We start from the raw sequence: 16,958 nt of genomic DNA on the forward strand, positions 1-16,958 counted from the left end.
AAAAAAAACTACAGCAACCAAAGTGTGACAACCTGAAAAAGCCAAAGACAAGAAATGATATGCAAATGATGATAACAGGTAGCTCTTTTAGAATTATCCCTTAGGGATACACACACATTGACCACCATCCACCATTAAAAATATCATTTGCGAGTGGGCATGGGAATTAAAAAAGAAAGGAAAGAATGTTTTGCATGCACTCCTTGATCAGACATGGTACAACTGTATATCTAAAGACCAAACTTTTTTTCATTTTTGGTGGCATAGGGAATGCTTAAAACAACTCAAGTTTTTTGTGTGTCCTATTGGGGAGATTACAATTCACTTCCTGTCTCAGGACACAACAGAAAGAGACAACCTTACTTTATTTTTTCAACCAAAACGAGAAAAAAAGTTTGGAGTTTTAGATACACTTTACATTTAGTGGTAAGCAATTTTAAAATATAAAAATTAAACACACATACTGACTATTACAAGAAAACACGGCTAAATGGATATCTCTTTCAAGAAAAAAAAACCCCACAAAGACCTTTTCTGCCGTTTCAAACAACAAACAATTAAAACTGCCAATGCCGTTGGTGTGCAAAAATATTTTTCTGGATCACACGATGTTCTGGACGTTAATCTTTACATCACAGTATACATGGTGCTTGTGATTTTAGCAAAAGAAAGGCACAATTATTAAGCAGTTTAATACAGTACCTGAATAGAAAAAAAAAAAAAAATGGTTTTAAAAGTTTAACACAAAAAAAAAAAAAACAAGTATACATCAAGCTTCTTGTTAGCTGCAATTAGAATGAAAATGAATGGACCATTTGTCTGCTCAGTTTGGCCCGATTATATAGATACCTTCCCAGTGATGGTTCTGAGACATGGGTAAGGATTATTAAAAAGCTTTTCCCCCCATAAAATAAAAAATTTAAAAAAGAATCGTAAAGGGAAGAAGCAGGCCATCTCAGAGCAACGTAACCCTTTCTTCAAGGGTTTCATTGATTCGGTCTGTGCTAGAAGGAATCTTCCATCATTGGAGCCCCAAACACACAAACGTGTAAGGGACAAAGAATACGACTGAAAATCCAACCACTCCATAAGTAAGGTATCTGTACGGGAGTTCCACCTCCATGTTTTGCCTTGCCTTTCGGATATCATCACAAGGAATACCAAAGACTTTGCAAGCCAATGGGATGGTGACCATCTTCATAACCGCTCTGATTGGTAATAAAATTAGTAATCCAACAAAGACCCGTAACAAGGCCTTTCCAAGCAGGTTCACAGTGATAGCTGGAATAGTAAAAGGCATTGAGGAAGGCAAAGGTTCTGCCATGAGGCCCAGCATGTAACTGACGTGGGACCCGCAAGCGACTCCAGCTCCGCTGCCGAGAATCTGCGCTGTGTCTCCCCGGGAGGTGCTCCACGTGTCAAGTGTAAAGGAGAAGATACCAAGAGCTAGGTGTAGGCTGATGATGATAAAGGGGGAATACTTATAAGTGAGATTGAAATTGTCAATAAGGTCCAGAGCAGGCAGGAAGACTATTAAAATGATAATTGCATAAAGGACGCCAACTACAACATCCTGTGAAAAGAAAAAAAAAAGTATCACTTGAGTAAAATAAAACTTTTAGCTCCATGCAGATAAAATCAAACACCAATTCATCAAGCTATGCATTAACCATTAAACTGAAACTTAAGGCTCCATGTACACGGGACGCTGGAAATGGCCGTTTAGGAGCAGTTGGCGTTTTTTTCAGAAGCCCCTGAACCCATCTACATTTTATCTTATCTGTCCATGTACACCAGGTCGTTTACAGTCATTTGCAGGCAGTTGCGTTTAGGGACTGTTTTTAGAACGCAATTATTTGCGTGCGAACGTGTGTTTCCCGGCGTTTCAAACGCACAAACGCGTCTGAACGCGTCCGAACGTGTCTGAACGCGATGACCCGCGTTTAGCGTTCGCGTTTTTCCATTTTAAAGGGGAATAATTTTTATGACCTCTAGGAACGCTTCTAAACGCAAACGCCCGCAAACGCTGCTAAACGCCCACTAAACGCGGGTACAAACGCGACTGAACGGACGTTTCAAACGTCCTAAAAATTCCAGCATTCAAAGGGAATTTTAACAACGTCCCGTGTACATGGAGCCTAAGTCTTGCATTTTTTAGATTAAAAAAAAACATGATATACTTAACTGTTCTGTGTAGTGGTTTTGCACAGAGCAGCCCAGATCCTCCTCCTCTCCTGGCCCCTCTCTCCTGTTGAGTACCTCCACAGCAAGCAGTTTTCTATGAAGCACACGAGCCAAAGCTCCGTGTTTCCATTTAGCCACGGAGCCTCAGCTCTGCCCTGCCCCCTTTCAATCCTCATTGGATGACTGACAGCAGCAGGAGCCAATGGCGGCGCGCTGCTTTCTCATACAACAAGGAGGGGAGTCCCAGGCACCTGAGACACTCATGCAGCATCGCTGGGGCTGAGAGGGGCTGCTGCACACAGAAGGCTTTTTATCTTAATGCATAGAATGAATTAGGATAAAAAAAAACCCTTCTGCCTTTACAAACACTTAAAAGTTTTTTTTTTTTTTTTTATGTAGCAGTGTAAGTACCTGCAGCACAAGGAAGCAATCAGTTGGTGACGATAGGAGGAGAGAAAAAAGAGTGACAGAAATGAGTATTAGTGCCGGTTCACATTCTTGCGGCTGCGGCAATCGCATGTAATGTCGGAGCGCACTGCTCCTTCATTACATACGATCGTCTGTGCAGTGCGAGTTCAGCCATACACTTTGTATGGCTAAATTCGCACTGCACCCGCACAGGACCCTTTTTGGATCCGCATCAGGAACGGATCGCACAGTGGTTCACACTTGTGCGATCCGATCCTGTGCGAACTGTAAAGATCGCACTGCGATATGAAATCAAACTGGGGGTGTCGTTAAAATTTCATTGACACCCCCAGCGTATCGCATATGGCAGTGTGAACTGCCAGGGGTGCGTTTGCGATGCGGGAACAGGCTGCGAATTCGCAGCCTTCCCACATCGCATAAGTGTGACCCGGCACTTAGTCTGCCGCTTCTCCTTTATTGTCCACACAAGCTGGGGGCAAGCAAAAGACCCAATTGTTTTACTTAACCTCTCGATGCCAGTCACATATATGCAGCCCTATTAATACAACTTACCGCGCTGATGCATACTTACAATCGTGAGCGTTCCGATCATGTGACCACTGACAGCCAATCACATACCCCCGAATGCCCTCCTCCCTGGACGGCATGAAGGAGTTAGGGATGAAGCTTAATCTGCTTATTTTTTTAATTATTAAAAAAGAATAGCGCGCAAATGCAAAAGAAATAACTACCAAATCTGAAGACAATCCATAAATAAAAATGGGGGTTTGGTCCCACCATATGGCCATATCGTGCTCAAGCCCACTACTGCGTCAAAGTACCCCATTATCAGTGGGTCCTACACTATCCATGAAAAAGAGATGAATCCAGCCTTTCTTACCCTTGGAGATAATACTCCTTGCTGGGAAGGATGTGCAAATGCACTACAGGGGACTCTTCCTATATCCACTTGATGGATATATATACATGGGTATGCTCCCCCAAATTTTTTGCCTGTTTATTTTTTTAATTCCCTGCTTCATGCCTCTCACCTTCAACATGCTGACGACCTTTTTAACCCTTTTCCCCAGCCGCATCCCAGGCCTTTAAGTGGATCTAAATGTTAGAAGAGGGTGGGGGCGTCCATTCTGATCATGTGACCACTGGCTGTCACATGCTCAAAAGTTCCCGATCACAAGTATGCATTGGGATCTTTCTGTGACATCAGTTGGAAGTATGCTCTAAGCACAATAAACAGTTTAATCGCTGCTCGCGATTAAATCCCACCTGCCGAGAGTCCACATATACAGTGCATCTGGAAAGTATTCACAGGGCATCACTTTTTCCACATTTTATGTTACAGGCTTATTCCAAAATAGATTAAATTCATTATTTTTCCCAAAATTCTACAACATGAAAGACGTTTGTTTGAAATCTTTGCAAAATTATTAAAAAAAAAAAACAAACACCCACAAAAAAACCCCATGTACATAAGTATTGACAGCCTTTGCGCAATACTTTGTTGAAGCACCTTTGGCACCAAATAAAGCCTCAAATCTTTTTGAGTATGAAGCTACAAGCTAATGTAGCACCCTCCTAGGTAGGTGCTAGTGAGAATATAGTTTTTGGCTCTGTCTGCCTATCCGACGAGCAGCAGGCAAATCTATATTGTTTTCTGCCTACAAGAGCAGGATCTGAGAGTTAGGTCTGCTCAGTGTGTGATTCATTGGGTCTAGGTAGTGTTTCATACTGGTGCAATAGAGAGGCATGTTGGACAGTGGGAGGAAACTGGAACAATGGGTGCACAGGATTTGATACAGTCCCGATGATTGGCAGAGACCTGCTGTCTCAGTGCATCATGGGATATTGTAAAAGAAAAAAGCCAGGAGCACATGTGCTGCAGGGTCTTTGCTGGGGAGCAGAGTCCCGGAGGGAGGGTGGTGGCTGCTTTCTCCTCTGTAGTGGTGGCACGTGGTCGCAAGCGGTCGGCCTGAGGATCAAAGGAACAGAACTGAACCCAGAGGTCCAGGAGAACTGCCTAGGGGCAGTAACTGTCAAGGGGCCTAACAGTAGGATAGTCAGAGGACAGGTGTCAGCGTGTCAAGTGAAAGGGGATACTAGGAGAGTATCCTGAAGAGAATTATTTCAACAAGTCTTCTGGATAGAGACCTAACCCAAATTCACCTAGTGGCAGGGTGAAATCAGCAGCCTGGCTGTATCATCAGACAGGAGTCCTCATATCTTGTGAATAGTTAATCTGGAGTATCCCACTATTCTCTTCTCCCATCCCTATTTAAAATAAAACACCAAAAATAACCACATACCCCTGGACTGATCATTGACTGAGCCAAAAAGGAAAGTGTTAAAATGTGAATACCAGAGTTGCTAACAGTAACCCAGGGGGACCCGAAAGCGTTATCCAGCAGTCCTCAAGGGGACAGTGCTACACTAAGCACACCTATTGGGCAGTTTCTCCCATTCTTCTCTGCATGACCTCTCAAGCTCCATCAAGTTGGAAGGGGAGCGTCGGTGCAAATTGTCAGATCTCTCCAGAGATGTTCAATCGAATTCAAGTCTGGGCTCTAGATGGGCCACTCAAGGACAATTAACAGAGTAGACCCGTAGCCACTCCTTTATTATCTTGGCTGTGTGCTTAGGGTCAATGTCCTGTTGGAAGATGAACCTTCACCACAGTCCAAGGTCCAGAGCAGGTTTTTATCAAGGATGTCTCTGTACATTGCTGCATTCATCTTTCCCTCAATCCTGACTAATCTCCCAGTTCCTGCCGCTGAAAAACATCCCCATAGCATGATGCCGTCACCACCATGCTTCACTGGAGGGATGTTATTGGCCAGGTGATGAGCGGTGCCAGGTTTCTTCCAGACATGACACTTGTCATTTAGGCCAAAGAGTTCATTGGGTTCTTGGTCACCTCCCTGACTATGGCCCCTCTCCCCTGCTCCCTCAGTTTGGCCGGGCAGCCCTTTCTAGGAAGAGTCCTGATGGTTCCAAATGTCTTCTATTTACGCATGATGGAGGCCTCTGTGCTCATTGGGACCTTCATTGCTGCAGAAATTTCTGTACCCTTCCCTAGATCCATCGATCCTGTCTCAGATGTCTACAGACAATTCCTTGGACTTCATGGCTTGGTTTGTGCTCTGACAGGCACTGTTTACTGTGAGACCTCAGACAGGTGTGTGCCTTTCCAAATCATGTCCAATAAACTGAATTTACCACAGGTGGACTCCAATCAAGTTATAGAAACATCTTAAGGATGCTCAGTGGAAACAGGATGTATCCAATCTCAATTTTGAGTGTCATGGCAAAGGCTGTGAATACCTATGTACATGTGATTTTTTTTTGTTTTTTAATTTTTATTTGTAAAGGTTTCAAACAAACTTATTTCACATTGTTACTATGGGTTATTTTATGTAGAATTTTGAGGAAATTAATTTAATTTTGGAATAAGGCTATAACATAAAATGTGGAAAAAGTGAAGCTGTGAATAATTTCAGGATGCACGGTATGCATACGGCCCTCGGGAAGTGGTTAAATAAAACTGGTTTTCATTATATAGCTATTTTTAGACTCGGTGATGTTATCACTAGATTTCTGCCCTTCTCTATGCAACCCAGGCAAATCACAGCTGGGGACTGTATTATTCCTTTCTAAAACTGTAGACCATTCTCCGCAATAACCATAGGTGTCTCCATGATTGAAAGAATTAAAATCAAATGAATGAAAGGTGACCTGTAAGACAAGGGGAGGAAAGGGCTAGATAATGCGGGACAGCCTCTATCTAGAAAATGAGTTGGGCTCCATCTGTCCTAGTTCACTTTCTAATGCATGCTGTGAGAAGCTCACAGCGTGCAGTAAAATGAGAGTAAGCATTTTTAGTGCAGGGAAGGAGTCTGTGCAACTGTGTACAACTGAAGGTAAGGCTAGAGTTCAGCTCTAACAGCAGTAGAGAAAAGTCAGGTTAGCCAACATGGACACGCTGACATCTCAGGAATGGAGGAAAATAAAACATTCCTAGCTAAAACATTTCTCATATGTAATTAATCTGTATTTGTCGGCTTGGCTGGAGCTCAGCATTTAAGAACTTTGATCTATCTGAAATACAGGACAAGTGTTGAAATCAACTACATCCTGTTAACCAGGATGGGGGGGTGGGGGTTGTTTCAGTTTATACATATTATTTCTAGTTAGTACAATAGTGGGCAGCTAAACTATACAAACCAAGTTTCACCTTTGGAAGTATAATGCCGACAACCACCTAGAAAGGAGAACTAATTGTACTGCTTTTTTGACATTGTATGAGGTCCTACTCCTACTGAATGTGTGCTGAGCACATTGTAAAAGCATTAAAAATAATAAAACTTGTGACAAAAGCAATTCACTTTTCTCTGCAAGTATCTAAAAGCATGCATTCTCATGGATGTGTTTACTCGCTTACGAGTCTGAAACCTGTCCTGAACACGTAATGCAGCTCTGCACCTTTTTTTTTAGCCCCAGCTCATGCTACTTCAGCTGCGATTTGGTCCAAATTTCAGTGTGATTATGTAGTGCGACTTGGTTGCATTTTGAGGATTTTGTTTTGGGTACACATTTTGATGTGTTTTTGATGTGATTTTCATGGCTCTGCATTTTTGTTTTTGGCCAATGATAGGCATATCTGCTGTGACCGGGAAAAAAGCACTGAAATTGCATCAAAAACACATCAGTTCCCATGTAAATGCATTTTTGGTACACTTCCATTGCAAGTGTACGGTGCCAAAATCGCATTGGAATCGCACAAAGAATAGGATCCTTTTCTAAATATGTTACATAGTTACATAGTAGGTGAGGTTGAATAAAGACAATAGTCCATCCAGTTCAACCTGTGTAGGTGTGTGTGGCTGTAATCATCTCACATACCCCTGAATGTTCTGATCCTTGAGATGCAAGTCTAAGAGTCTTTTGAAAGCCACCATACTACCCGCAGAAACCACCTCTTGTGGTAGAGAATTCCACAATCTTGTAGCCCTAACAGTAAAGAACCCCCCACGTTGCCTGAGGTTAAAACGCTTCTCCTCTAATCGCATTGTATGCCCACGAGTCCTCATGCAATCCCTTCGAATGAACAGCTTTTTTTCTAAGCTGGGATCCCCATTAAGATATTTATAAATTGCTATCATGTCCCCCCTCAGACGTCTCTTCTCCAGGGAGAATAAATCGAGCGATTGCAGCCGCTCTTCATAGTCAAGGTCCTCCAATCCCCTAATTAGTTTAGTTGCCCTTCTCTGGACTCTCTCCAGCTCCAACACATCCCTCCTGAGGACTGGCGACCATAACTGGACAGAATACTCCAGATGCGGTCGGACCAGAGTTTTATAAAGTGGAAGGATTATAGTCTTATCTCTGGAATACATCCCTTTCTTTATGCATGCTAATATTCTGCTGGCTTTGGCAGCTGCCGCTTGACATTGCATGCTGTTGCCTAATCTATCATCAACCAAGACTCCCAGATCTTTCTCCATTTTTGAGTCCCCCAAGGGTTCCCCTCCTAACGTGTATTGTGCTTTTATGTTTTTAGTCCCCAAGTGCAAAACCTTACACTTCTCCACGTTAAACCTCATTTGCCATGTCGTTGCCCACTCTGTAATTTTGTCCAGGTCATTCTGTAGGATATCTGCTTCATGCTGTGCAGTTATTGCTCTGGCCAATTTTGTGTCATCTGCAAAAACTGATATCGAACTACTGATCCCGACCTCAATGTTGTTTATGAATAAATTGAACAAGGTTGGTCCCAGGACTGAGCCCTGGGGCACCCCGCTTACTACCTCAGACCAGTCTGAGTATGCGCTGTTTATGTGCAGCCCTGCATTGATGTGAACAGGCACCATTGTAAACAAAGTGATTTCCATTGTCCTGCACAACTCAAATTCGCACTAGTGTGAAGCAGGCCTTACTGTGGGAAAACAAGCTCTGTTAATGGGACTTGATGGCTGGACTGGAGCACTAGCATGTTATATCAAACAATCTGATCAAAAAATGTGAGATCAATGTGGGTGGGCAACTAATACAAGGTATGGGGTTAGGTCAGCCATACAGTGGCAGATTTTTCTCATTTAGCCCTTGGGCCAAACGATAGAAATCATTCAATATCGCTAACCATGCTAAACAGCGAAGATGGAGGACTCTGCGCAGTCAGCTAAAGCCACAGCACCATTGGCTGTCTGAATACTCAAACAGTGATTGCATCCGATAGGATACATTTGCAGTTTGGCTGACAATTTTCCACCTGGATCCTTCGACTTTTTAGTTGCAGTTTGTTGAGCTGCAGGGGTGATGACAGGGCCACCTAAGATTCAGCCAAGTATGGCCAGCCTTACTATAGTAGCATGCAATTTTTACCTGCAGGCCCAAGGTGCCTATAAGTGCCGGGTCACAGTTGTGCGATGCGGGAAGGCTGCGAATTTGCAGCCTGTTCCCGCATCGCAAACGCACATCTGGCAGTTCACACTGCCATATGCGATACGCTGGGGGTGTCAATGAAATGTTAACGACACCCCCAGTTTGATCGCATATCGCAGTGCGATCTGACAGTTCGCACAGGATCGGATCACACAAGTGTGAACCACTGTGCGATCCGATCCTGATGCGGCTGAAAAAATGCCTCATGTGCGACATTTGTGCGGGTGCAGTGCGAATTTAGCCATACAAAGTGTATGGCTGAATTCGCACTGCACATCCAATCGCATGTAATGAAGGAGCAGTGCGCTCCGATATTACATGCGATCGCCGCACACGCGGAAGTGTGAACCGGCACTTAGTCCAAAGAGAGATATCTGAATAAATGCTGTGAAGATAGCAAAAAAAATCAGAAATTCCGACTCCCTATGAGCACAGGCGCTGTATTAGGATGCATCACATAAAAATTTGCAGCGCTCATTGATGTGAAATCCAAAAATTGAAGTTCATAAATTAGATAAAATCCACAAGTAAGAGGTCCAAATATCCATAAAAATTGATATCAATCAAATGCATATTGAGTAATATGGGTGGAAATCCAAGTGAATACCTGAAGTCACAAATGTTCCAAAATGGATGTGGGCTCCTCCCAAAGATTAAATCCGTGGACAAACATGAAAGGAAAATAGTGAACACATCAGGTGCAGTACCAAAAACTGTAGATGCGATACAAACAGAGAGAGGGTAGCACCCATGATGAACGAACATATACTTAAGTGTGTTCAACTCCTTCACCCCTCATGCAATGCAAATTCACCAGAAAATGGAGAAAAAAAAAAGTGGGATTTGACTTATCGTAATAACATTTCTCTGATGTTTATTGACAGCTCCTGTCATTCTTGACCATTGGGTTTTACTGTCCCCTACAGGAGTAGGACACTAGGCAGAAAAAGACTTCTGGCTACACCCATGGGCAGTCCCCAAGGGGTATACTCCCTCTCCCTGCTATAGACACTCAGTTTTGTTACAAGCAGTGTCAACAGAATTATAACTCCACAGAGGGGTGGGTGCTATGTCCGTCAATGATCATAGACAAAGATTTCACAGTAAGTCAAAAATCCCATTTTCTCTTACATTGACAGACACAGCTCCTGTCATTGTTGACTATTGGGACGTTCCAAGGCAGTGTTAAACATGAGGGGTGGGATTAAGCAAAAAATTCCCAAGGCTAAAATTAGCCAACCGGGCAACATGGGCTCAACCAAAACAACTGAAGCCCACCTGAAAAAAACAATACATCCTCAAAGAGGATGAGACCAGCAAAACCTTGTGGCCAAAGGAAGCATCCGCAGGTGCTAACATATCCAGTTTTTAAAACTTCGTAAAAGTGTGCACCGACGACCAGGTGGCCACCTCGGAAACCTGTGTCACTAATGCATGATGACGGAAGGACCAGGAGGCACTAAGCACCCTAGTAGAGTGTGCCTTGACAGGGAAAGGAGGAACCTGACCCCTGATGGAATCGGCCTGAACCACTGTCTGACCCATCTGGAAATGGTCACAGAGGAAGCGGACAACCCTTTGCGAGGTCCATCTGTGAGCAAAAAGAGTGACTTCCTGAAAGACTCCATAGCTGCTAGGTAAACCCTAATTACTCGGACCACATCCAAGGCATGCAAGGCAATTTCCTTTGGATGTTTAGGCCTGGGACACAGGGAAGGCAACACAATATCTTCATTTAATGGAAAGTCAGAGACCACCTTAGGAAGGAATGACGGACAGGGGCAAAGCACCACCTTATCTCTGTGAATCATAAGATAAGGTGAACGCCAGGATAACGCCGCCAGTTTCGACACCCTGCAGTTGATAGCCACCAAAAAGGGACTGGGACAGCGTAAGCAGGGGAATCTCCCGAATATTTTCAAAGGGAGGATTCTGTGGAGCTGAAAGCTCCAAATTAAGATCCCAAGGCAGCAACGGAACCCGCACTGGAGCAGCCAAATGTTGGACACACTGAAGAAAAGTACGCACCAGGGAGTGTGTGAGCAAGGGTCCTTGGAAAAAGACCAAGGCCAATACCTGGCCCTTGATAGTACTAAGGCCAATTTATGTTCAATGCCCTGCTGAAGGAAGGTTAAGATCCGCCCCAAAAGACTCACACCACGCAAAGTACATCTTCCACGTATGATGAAAGAATTTTCTCAAAGTAGATTTCCTAGCTTTTAACAACGTAGGAATCACCAACCCAGAAAATGCCAGCTGCTTCAGCACCTGGCATTCAACAGCCAAGCCGTCAAAGCCAGCAAATGTAAAGCAGGATGGAAGATTGGTCCTTGGTACAGCAGATCCTCCCTGAGAGGAAGCTTCCAAGGAACGTCGGCAACCAAATTGGCGTACCAAGCCCGGCGAGGCCAGTCCGGGGCCACTAAGATGACCAGAATCTCTTCTGCCTCGATCCTGCGTAGAAGTCTGAGCAGAAACTTAAGATGGAAGGCACAGATCAGACGATACTGACCCCATGGGGCCATAAGCGCATCTGTGGCGTCCGCCAGTGAATTCCTTAACCGAGCCACAAACCTCTGCTGAGCTGAGACGCCAAAAGATCCACCTCGGGGGGGCTTAACCGGAGAGACAGCTGATGAAACACCACTCCCCTTGTTCCAACGCCTGCCGACTGCAGTAATCAGATTAGCCTTCCCCCCGGGAAGGTGTACAGCGGAGAGGGCTTTGTCCGATTGAATGTGCACTACTGGGCCTTCCTGAAGACGATCCATCCAATGATCCAGACACAGTCTGATCGCTCGGAGCTCCAAGGCATTGATCAGGAGTCTGGACTCTTCTAGCATCCAGAAGTCCTGAGCAGAATGCTTGCGAAGGACACCTGCCCAGCTGGACAGGCTGGCATCCGTGGTGACCAATGTCCAATACAAGGGAGGAAGGATTTTCTCAGCTGAAGCACCGGAGAGCGAAGCCACCATATCAGGGACTCCTTTATTACCCAACTATTTGTTGGACAGCAGGAGATCCATTGCAGACTGTAATTTCTGAAGTTTGTCCAGAGGAAGGAGCACTCTGGCTACGGAAGAGTCCCAAATAGTCAAGCTTTGTGGACGGAACCAGGGCAGACTTCTGAAAATTCAGAATACAGCCAAACTCCCGCAGAGTTCGTATTGTGATCTCTAGGTTCTCCACCAGAGAAGAGGGAGACTGCTCGCAGAAGGAGATCATCCAAGTAGACGAGTACTGTGAACCCCCGTTGGCATAGCAAGGCTAGCACTGGAGCCAACACTTTTGTGAAGACTCGAGAAGCGGAGGCGAGACCAAAGGGTAACGCCACAAACTGAAAATGCTCCTCTCCCACAGCAAAGCAGAGAAAACACTGGTGACTGGTACATATTGGAATGTGATGATAGGCATCCTTGATATCTATAGAAGCGAGGAAATCTCCCTGATGAAGTGATGCCACTGCCCTTTGAATGGACTATATTCTGAGCTTCTGTACCCGCACAAAGCAGTTTAGCGCCTTGAGGTCCAGGATTGGATGCGCTTTGCTTTCCTTCCTGGAGACTGAACAGGTTTGAGTAAAAACCCTGAAAACATCCGAAGTCGGAACCAGGACAATTACCCCTTGAAGGAACAGGTCTTATACCGCCCCAAACAGACCCTGTAACCAGCCTGGGGACAGGCGCAGGTTGGAAGGAAAAAACTTGCTGGGGAACGAGTGAAACTCGATCTTGTAGCTGGACCGAGTTACTTTGTGGACCCACTTGTCTTGTACCAGGGAAGTTCACGGGTCTGGAAACCAGCAAAGACGTCCCCCCACCCCCGATACAGGTGCGGAAGGAGCCTTGTCCAGATTCCATTTGATCCGGCAGGAAGCGGCCCTGAAAGGCTTTAAGCCCTTGTCAGTTGACCCTGAGGGACGAAAAAACTTATGTCGGCCAGGAGAAATGCTGCGACTCAGGCCGAGGCCAGGTTGTATGCCACCTCATGGGACGTTTGACTTGCAGGACCAGCCCCTGTCCAGTGGGGCTAGGTCATGGCCAACCCAGCGCGGAGCCGAGGCCTGCGCATGCACACTGGCCAGACCGGGGTGACCACTGGATCTAGACTATTCAGCCCGTTTCCCAGTCCGGCAGTTGATAGTAGATCTCACAGGAAAAACCCAGGTGGGAAAAAAGATCTAAAAACCTGAGTGGCTCTAGCAGGGAGAGGGAGTATACCCCCTGGGAATGCCCATGGGTGTAGCCAGAAGTTTTTGTTGCCTAGTGTCCTACTCCTGTAGGGGGCAGTATAACCCAATGGTCAAGAATGACAGGAGCTATGTCCGTCAATGAACAAGAGAAATTAGGGTTTCACTCCCTTTTCATTAGAGACATTTGCCTAACTATGCTCAGTCTTATGTTTAGGGGAAACTCCTTCCACATGAAGACCTGAAAAGCAACCAACTGTAGTATGAACTGTTCTAGGGGGTAATAAGATGAGAACGTGGCTCTATATTAGAGAGTGTGGCTTTTCACAGCAAAATTATAGTGTTATTAAGGTATGGGAAGGCAGTGTAGTCAGAACACAATTGGGGATTGTCAGGACATAGAATGGAATGTCAGAGCACTGGGACTTTTAGTACAATGGATGTGTGTTACTATAGTAAAGTTTATGAAGACATTAAAATATGATTGTTACTGTAGCAAAAGTGGTTTCTAGCTTACCAAAATGGAATGCATTCCCATATAAATACGACTAAGGCACACCAAGGAACACCAGCTCACGGCAAGCAGCAGTCCATAAACAAAAGGATACTTGAGGAGGGAAAAAAAAAATAACTGTCAGTATAATGTAAAAACATTTCAAAAAAGAAAATCCTTGTAAATCACAAACATATAATGCTTAACTAACACTTAGGCCCCTTTTAGACGGGGCAGACTCAGAGGAGGATCTGTAAGCTATGCAGAGCGGACACAGCCCGCTCTTCTATGAAGCGGTCAGATGGAAACTGACTGCTTGTCGGTTTCTATCAGACTGTCATTCTATTTGCCGGACAGATGGGGAACAGATCGCTATCCGTCTGTCTTTAGCGGACAGGATTGGATGCCGGCGGGTGCCAGGTGGCATGTTCGCTGACAGCTGTGGAATGTCCAATCGGGCCGGCCTGAAAAACAGACAGGTGGACCCAATTGGTCCACTTGTGTACTCCCTCTCTGTCAACTTTGGCTATTTTTAATCCTTTTTTTATTTCTTCCGTTATTTCCTTTTTTTGCCTAGGCAAATGTCCTCATACATCCCAAGAGTCTTCAGTAGGGTATGAGGGGTTTTCTCAGCTAAGCGCCCTCTACTGTATGCAAGTAAATACTACATGAATCATTTTCCCTTAACCAAGATGGCCACGGCCAGAAATGCTAGGGGGGCTGTTTTTCAAAGTGATTTTTCAACAAAATAGCATAGAGACATGGACGGATGGATGAATGAATGAATGGATGGATGGATGGGGGGGGGGGGGGGGGGGGGGGTGTTTTGAATATTAAGATTTAAATAGTATTTTTGGTTTGTGGTGCTCAGATGCAGTGAAGATCCTCTATTAGTCTACGGAAGAAATTACCTACACAGACAAAAGAGGATTCTCAGATTTCCTGAAGATGTTCATATGAAGACCAGGAATACATAGGGATCGATTTCGAAAGATGTACATATTTTTCAAATAGGAATACAGTGGAAAATGTGTAAATCCTGGGTGAAAATGATATGAATGCGAGTCAAAGACTCCATATTTTATTTATAGTGCTAGAATGCTCCGCAACTAGGTAGAAACAGCCCATAATAAGATATATACCTCTAAAACTAGGACACGAGGAACAAAAAAGTGACACATAAATGTTTAAAAATGTGTAACTTTTCATAAAAATGATTTGGTTTTTCTTTCAAAAGGAATTACACTCAGGCCTGATTTACACGGGTGTCTTCTAGTGTACACCCATAACAGGGCAATGTTTGCCTGCACAGGCTTTCCATGAATCCCTGTGGAAGCACAGTCCCATTGATGGCAAATCGGGATACAGAGGCTACAAGGACACAGCCACCCAATTTGATAGCCGTTTGAGTACACAGTTTAAACGCACACTTTATACATTGTATGCGTCCGGGCCCATGCACACGTACTGCTGTTTAATTGCATACAGTGGTGTCCGCACCACCACTGTATCTCAATTGTCCTGAATGTGACTAGTTGCCTGAGGATGCATGGAACACCTGTGCAAACCCCTGTAAACAAGCATGGCCCTCACACGGGTCTACACTGTAGTACGCCCGTTTGAATGAGGTCTAATTTTGGAAATCTGTGAGAAAACGTTTGACACAACACAGCACACGATACAACATAATACACTGTAATAGTATTAAAACAAATTGTCTCTCTCCACTCTCCCCTCCTGTGATCACTCAAACTGTACACTGTAGCTTGGAGGCAACTCAAGTTTAGAGGCAAAAGCTTATCTGAGAGATAATATAATTACATCCTAACTGTCTGTGCACATGATGTCTCAGAGATGTCACCCCCTGCTTCAGCCACTTAAAGGGTTACTAAACCCAAAGCATTCACTATGTCTGCTTTCCCACAGTACACACAAGGAAATGCAATTTTAGTAAATAAACTGCTAAAAATACCTTTCCCCATCAGCAGTATATAGCAGTTTTGTGACTTCTATCAGTGTCTGGTTAAAGCTTGTAGGAAAATTCATTATTTTCTGACTGTCCTATGAGGCTGCAGGACCCCTGTCCCACTGGACAGTGCTGCCTGGCCCTGTGCCCATTTAAATACACCCTCCCTGCAAGCAATACACACTAAACTGGGCATGTGCAGAGTGACTCCAAAAGGCTCTGTAATGTCAGGAGATGGATTGGGGACAGTGGAAGAAAGGGAGGATCAAACAGCCTTTTTACACAATGCAGAGGGTTAACTCCTTCGGTTCCACAGTGAGTGTTCGATTTTTATTTTTTTTTGCGCTATAAACAAAAAAAGTGACAATTTAAAAAAAAAAAAAAAAAAAATTATATATATTTGACATTCTGCTATATGACATTCTCAAAAAAAAAATTAAAAATCAATTTTTTTTTTTAACATTTTAGGCCAATTTGTTGTCTGCTACATATTTTTGGTAAAAAAAAAAAACGCAATAAGCTTATTTTGATTGATTTCGCAAAAAAGTTATCATGTCTACCAACTACGGGAAAGATTTGTAATTTTTTGTTTTTTTACTAGTAATGGCGGCGATCTGCAATTTATTGCGGGACTGCGACATTGCAGCGGATAGATTGGACGCTGACATTTTTGACACTTTTGGAGGTACCAATGACCTTACTACAGTTATCAGTGCTAAAAATATGCACTGTTACTGTAATAATGACACTGGCAGGGAAGGGGTTAACAGTATAGGTGATCAAGGGGTTAGATGTGACCCTAGGGGAGCGATTCTAACTGTATGGGGGTTGGGCTTCTGAAATGACCACAGAGACATGAGCTCTGTGATCATCCCAGGGAGGAAGGTCGGCTGTGTTTACAACAGCCGACCGTCCTCTCTCCGCGGGGAGCGATCGCGGGTGTCAGACGGCAATCGGAGCCGCCTGACACCCGCATCGGCTTCCCCGCTGACAATCTGGGGGAGCGTGCCGGCAGCGGCGCAGGGGAGCGACGTAGATCTACGTACATACGTCGTTTTGCCTGTACGAACCAGCCTGCCACAGTAAATATACAGTAGGTGGTCGGCAACTGGTTAAAAAAAAAAAACTGCTTTTTCAGGCCTTTTTTTCCTCTATATAAATGCATCTTTATATTAGCCTAAGAGGAGCGTTTACAGGCTGAAAAAAATCTGCACCACCAGGATAAGAGCTGAAGAACAGAAAAAAAAGTGCTTGACACGCCT

General features: G+C 44.4%; 1 protein-coding gene across 1 annotated transcript in view; it reads right to left on the reverse strand.

Moving 5' to 3' along the window:
• Positions 1-948: 948 nt before the first annotated feature.
• Positions 949-16,958, reverse strand: part of SGPP1 (sphingosine-1-phosphate phosphatase 1) — a 40,994-nt gene continuing 24,984 nt past the window's right edge. The window contains exons 2-3 of the mRNA XM_082275926.1: positions 13,755-13,844; positions 949-1,573 (exon numbers count right to left, since the gene is read on the reverse strand). Coding sequence (XP_082132052.1) covers positions 1,022-1,573; positions 13,755-13,844 — 642 coding nt within the window. The 3' untranslated portion in view covers positions 949-1,021. The remainder of the gene's footprint in view (positions 1,574-13,754; positions 13,845-16,958) is intronic.

Source organism: Pelophylax lessonae (assembly GCF_965119305.1).
Source record: "Pelophylax lessonae genome assembly, chromosome: 13".
In the NCBI taxonomy this organism is placed as follows: Eukaryota; Metazoa; Chordata; class Amphibia; order Anura; family Ranidae; genus Pelophylax; species Pelophylax lessonae.